The following is a 4,815-nucleotide window of genomic DNA, read 5'->3' on the forward strand; positions in this document are numbered from 1 at the left end:
TATTAGTATTATTATTATTAGTATTATTATTATTATTACTATTATTATTGTTATGTTGTTATTGTTATCATTCTAATAATTACGATGATTATTCTAATACTTACGATGTTTTATAGTAATAACGGCAACAACGATACATTGATTTAAAAGAAAACGTATTTTATTATGATCACAGAAATTTTGTTAGCTTTGCAAAACGCGTTTTGTGCATGTTAGAGAAGATATATACACGCACGGCATTTCATCAAAAGCAATTTCAAATAGGACAATCGCTACATGTATCACTTTCTGTGTCATAACTTCACAGGTCTGAGAACATTGAAAAGCAAAAGGAGCAATACAGCCTGTTTCGTCTTAGTAAGAGTTTTATGACTCTTCCAACATAAAAGGTTTATACAGAGATCAAAATGCCGAAAAAAAGAAAGTAACATGCATAGCAAAGAGGGGGGGGGGGGGTAAGGACTATATGAGTTTTTAAAAAAGGAAAGAGTAAAATACACAGGAGCACCCGCCAACCACCCACCCTTTCATGACAACCGGAATGCAGTTTTACGGCGCTCGTAACTGCCTAAGGTCATCATACGAGCGCCAGAAGATTAGACAATAGATGTTTGATAGGAAAGAAGAAGCAAACCACACCAGAGCACCCGCAAACCACCCACAAACGGAATGCTTAGTTTAGTTTTAGTAGAGGTTTTACGACGCTCGCAACTGCATTAGGTCATATAAGCGCCAGAAGATTAGAGGTGTTACAAGAGAATAACAAACATAAAAAGGGCGATAGACGTTTGATAGGAAAGAAGAAGCAAACCACACCAGAGCACCCGCCAACCACCCACAAAACGGAATGCAAAATGTCACAGGGAAGTAAAACCCGAATGTAAAACAACAATGGCCACAGTTGTGTTTGTTTGTCTGTTTGTTTGTTTGTATGAGAAAAGAGATGCACATCGTCACAATAACGGCCATATAGAGCAGAAATGAAAAAAAAAACCCAGACAGACAGAAAAGATAAGGGAAAGACGAAAAATTAAATGATCCACATTTATCAGTTGCGCCCTCCAACAACTTGCAGCCACATTTCGCCAGGAACAGTACGAAGCAGATGACCTAAAAATATAAAACCTAGACCACCCAGTTATATATATATATCTAAATAAAACAGTGAAATAGTATAAGTGTAACGCTCCTATCAACACTAGTAGGTTATTTAAGAGGCAAGACCCCCCAAATTTAACGTCCTTCTCAGAAATGACCGAGCCAAAAAGGAATTTCATGTAAAGAGTCTTTCCCAAGGATAATAATAGATAGCATTCGTATAGCGCAAATCCCCGCTCAACAGCAAGCTCTATGCGCTTCACAATCTATACTATTACCCCAGCAGACCTAAGAGCATTCTGAAATAACCTCAACTTCCTGGGAAGCATACAGTGCAAGCGGCCAATTATAGGCGCTAAAACACTAACATACTGACAATATCTTTCGCTGTCTATGGAGTGGGTGGTTGGCAGGTGCTCTGGTGTGGTTTGATCCTTCTTTCCTATGAAACATCTATCGTCCTTATTTCCTCTTCTTCTTTTTTTGTTTGTTTGTTACTCTCTTGTAATATCTTTAATCTTCTGGCGCTCCTATGACATTATGCAGTTGCGAGCGCCGTAAAACCTCTACTAAAACTAAACTAGTTGTCTATGGATACAACGTCGGATGGAGCTGAGGCTCAAACCCCGAACCACCGAACCCAAAATCTCAGGATTACGGGTCCAGTAGCCAACCGACGCCAAGTTATATCCCCGATGGGAGCATCAGATGGGCATCATTATCATCACTGCCTGTCTTACCTTTCATCAGGGTACAAAGTAGGCCTATAAACCACAAACAAACACTTTCCAGATGTTCGTATCCTGAAATACATTCTTGATATTATTATAGCCAAAATCAGACGTGTTCGCTTCTGTTTCCGTAACTTTTTTTTTCAAAGTAAGAGTATTACGGCACTTGCAACACAATAAGGTCATATAAGTGCCGAAGATTAGAGGTGTTATACAAGAGAGTAACAAACACAAAAAAGAAGGAGGGGAGATAAGGACGATAGATGTTTGATAGGAAAGAAGAAGCAAACCACACCAGAGCACCCGCCAACCACCCACCTTCCACAACTTTTTAGGTTTTTATTAGTTCGGGTAGTTGGCCCTCCGTTAACTAACTCTTTCCGGGAGACGAGGCATACGCACCTTTAGTTGCTTCTTACCACACGCAGTATAACGGCAGGTGTTGTTCTTTGCTCCCCCATAGTAAAACTATACCCCTACCCCCTTTCCCTAAAAATCCCCACCTGCAGAGACGTCAAAAGAGCATGGCATGCAATTATTCAAACAAATTGATTGCTTGTGCAAGTTTAACGCTACAAACTCCACCAGTCCCACCCTCAAACCGACACACAGATAGATGTGACCATTAAATTTATGGGGATTTCTTACTGCTTAGACCCTACCAGGGGGCTCTCGGGGCCTAGAGGTTAAGGTGTCGGCCTCTCATTCAAAGGTCCAGGATTCGAATCCGGGTAGCGACCGAAACATTTTCATCTCTAAAATTGTCTCCTTTCACTTTTTTTACCTCCTTTCCTGCTCTCTTGCAATGTTCTGTCGTCTGCTTTCCTCTCCTCTTTCTGCCCCATCCCCCCTCGCCTACTTTGCCCCCTCCTCTGGGCTTCCGACTCTTTCTGTGGCCTTTCTGCTACTCCTTGGTTCCTTCTTACTGCTGTCTTTCAGCCACACTCGTGATCTTCTGTTAGGAAAGATCTACACCTAGCCCTCTCCGACAAGGGCGAAAAATCTCGGAGGTCCCGCGTGCAAGTTGCACACGTTAAAGATCCCTTGGTGGTCTAAAATCGATAAGAGTAGGCTTCGGCCGCCACCGGGGCAAAATTCAAAGTTTCCTACGAAGTGAAAAAGTGTAACGTGTCCTGCGCGCTTATATGACCGTATGCAGTTGCGAGCGCCGTAAAACACTTACCAAAAAAAAGGTCCTGCCAGGCAATGTCAATACAAACAGTGAGAAATATCACTACATCCCAGCGGACAGAATGAGACTCTCGGTAAACTACACGTATTTTCCTCTTTTTTAATAGTTTTAGTAAGAGTTATACGGCACTTTCAACACAATAAGGCCATTATAAGGTCATATAATCAGTGATGAAGATTAGAAGGGTATCAAGAGCGTAACAAGCACACAATAGGAAGAGAAATAAGGAAGACAGCTTTTTTATAGTAAAGAAGGAGCAAACCACACCAGAGCATCCGCCTTCCACCCAAGTATTCCTTCAAAAGAGAATCGAATAGCCAGCGTTTCCCTTTCAAAGCAAAGAACCAAAATTGTACAATATTTGAGTCCAATAGGAGAAGACAAAACCAAACAGAAAGCTATTCGGCTACGGATGGGATCAAACTTCAAACGATAGGGTGCAAAACTTCTCATGTAACATAATGTTACTCTGGAAACAGTCTTCTCTGATTAAATATCTATCAGCAATATGTAAGCGTAGGGGTTTAACACCCCTAACAACACTAATAGATTATAAATTTAAGAGACAAGTCTTCCAAATTTAACGTCCATCTCCGATAGGACCGTGTCAAATGGGTTGTTTTAGTTTAAGTAAGAGTTTTACGGCACTTCCAACACAATAGGGTGATATAAGTGTTGAAGACTAGAGGTGTCACAAGAGAGTAACAAACATAAAAAAGGAGGAGGAGAGACAAAGACGATAGTTGTTTGATAGGAAAGAAGGGGCAAACCACACCAGAGCACCCGCCAACCACCAAACAAATGGGATGGGAGCCTTGAAAGCTTCACCAAGCGACCCGAGCTCGAGTCTGGGGTTCGAACCAGGGCCACCCGCTCCGATAGTTAGCGTGATAGTCTACCATCTGAGCTAACGGAGTGAAACATCTATCATAATACTTTAATATGAATAATATGTCCATCGATCCACCCATTGGTCCGGCCATTAAACGTCTCATTCATAGAAGAGACACATACATAAATTAACCAGCGCTCACGTACGCGCTCGCACACACAAATACACACACTCACACACACACATAAACACATACACAAACACATAAACACACACACACACACACACACACAAACACACACACTTACATACGAAGACACAAACACAGTATGTACTTACGTTATCAACAGGCGGCCCATAATAAGCCATAACGCACGCACGCACGTATGCACACACATACACACACACACACACACACACACACACACACACACACACACACACACACACACACACACTCGTAGTAGTCTATATATCAAGTACTCACGTTATCAACAGGCGGCCCATAACAGTCCACCTGACTACTGCCGTATTCCATCGCCCCTCTCTCCCGGCTCCCCGCCGCCACTTCACCAACTGCTGGCCTGTCCACTGCCCGTCTTCCACCCCGTCACCACACACCCTCCTTCCACCTCACCGGGTCCTTGTTTGTCGCACACGAACGCACGCACGCACGCACACACGTACCTACGCACACGCACATTTATACGTCCGAACACACGTACGAACATACACGACACACGCACATAAGTGTAAGCACACGCACACACTTACGCGCACACGTACTCACATGCACTACACACGCGCGAACATCAATTCGAAATGCGATCGAACTATCGGGGAAACTCTCTCTCTCTCTCTCTCTCTCTCTCTCTCTCTCTCTCTCTCTCTCTCTGTCTCTCTCTCTGTCTCTGTCTGTCTCTCTCTGTCTCTGTCTCTGTCTCTGTCTCTGTCTCTCTCTC

General features: G+C 43.1%; 1 protein-coding gene across 3 annotated transcripts in view; it reads right to left on the reverse strand.

Moving 5' to 3' along the window:
- The window catches only part of LOC101853313 (myogenesis-regulating glycosidase), a 111,077-nt gene that overhangs the window by 88,664 nt on the left and 17,598 nt on the right, over positions 1–4,815 (reverse strand). The window contains exon 1 of one of the 3 annotated variants that reach the window (XM_013081960.2): positions 4,341–4,477. The exons of the other annotated variants lie outside the window; for them this stretch is intronic. Coding sequence (XP_012937414.1) covers positions 4,341–4,391 — 51 coding nt within the window. The 5' untranslated portion in view covers positions 4,392–4,477. Of the gene's footprint in view, positions 1–4,340; positions 4,478–4,815 lie in introns of those variants that run through there. 3 annotated transcript variants of the gene reach the window in all.

The sequence above is a fragment of the Aplysia californica genome, unplaced genomic scaffold (genome assembly GCF_000002075.1).
Source record: "Aplysia californica isolate F4 #8 unplaced genomic scaffold, AplCal3.0 scaffold00153, whole genome shotgun sequence".
Classification (NCBI taxonomy): domain Eukaryota; kingdom Metazoa; phylum Mollusca; class Gastropoda; order Aplysiida; family Aplysiidae; genus Aplysia; species Aplysia californica.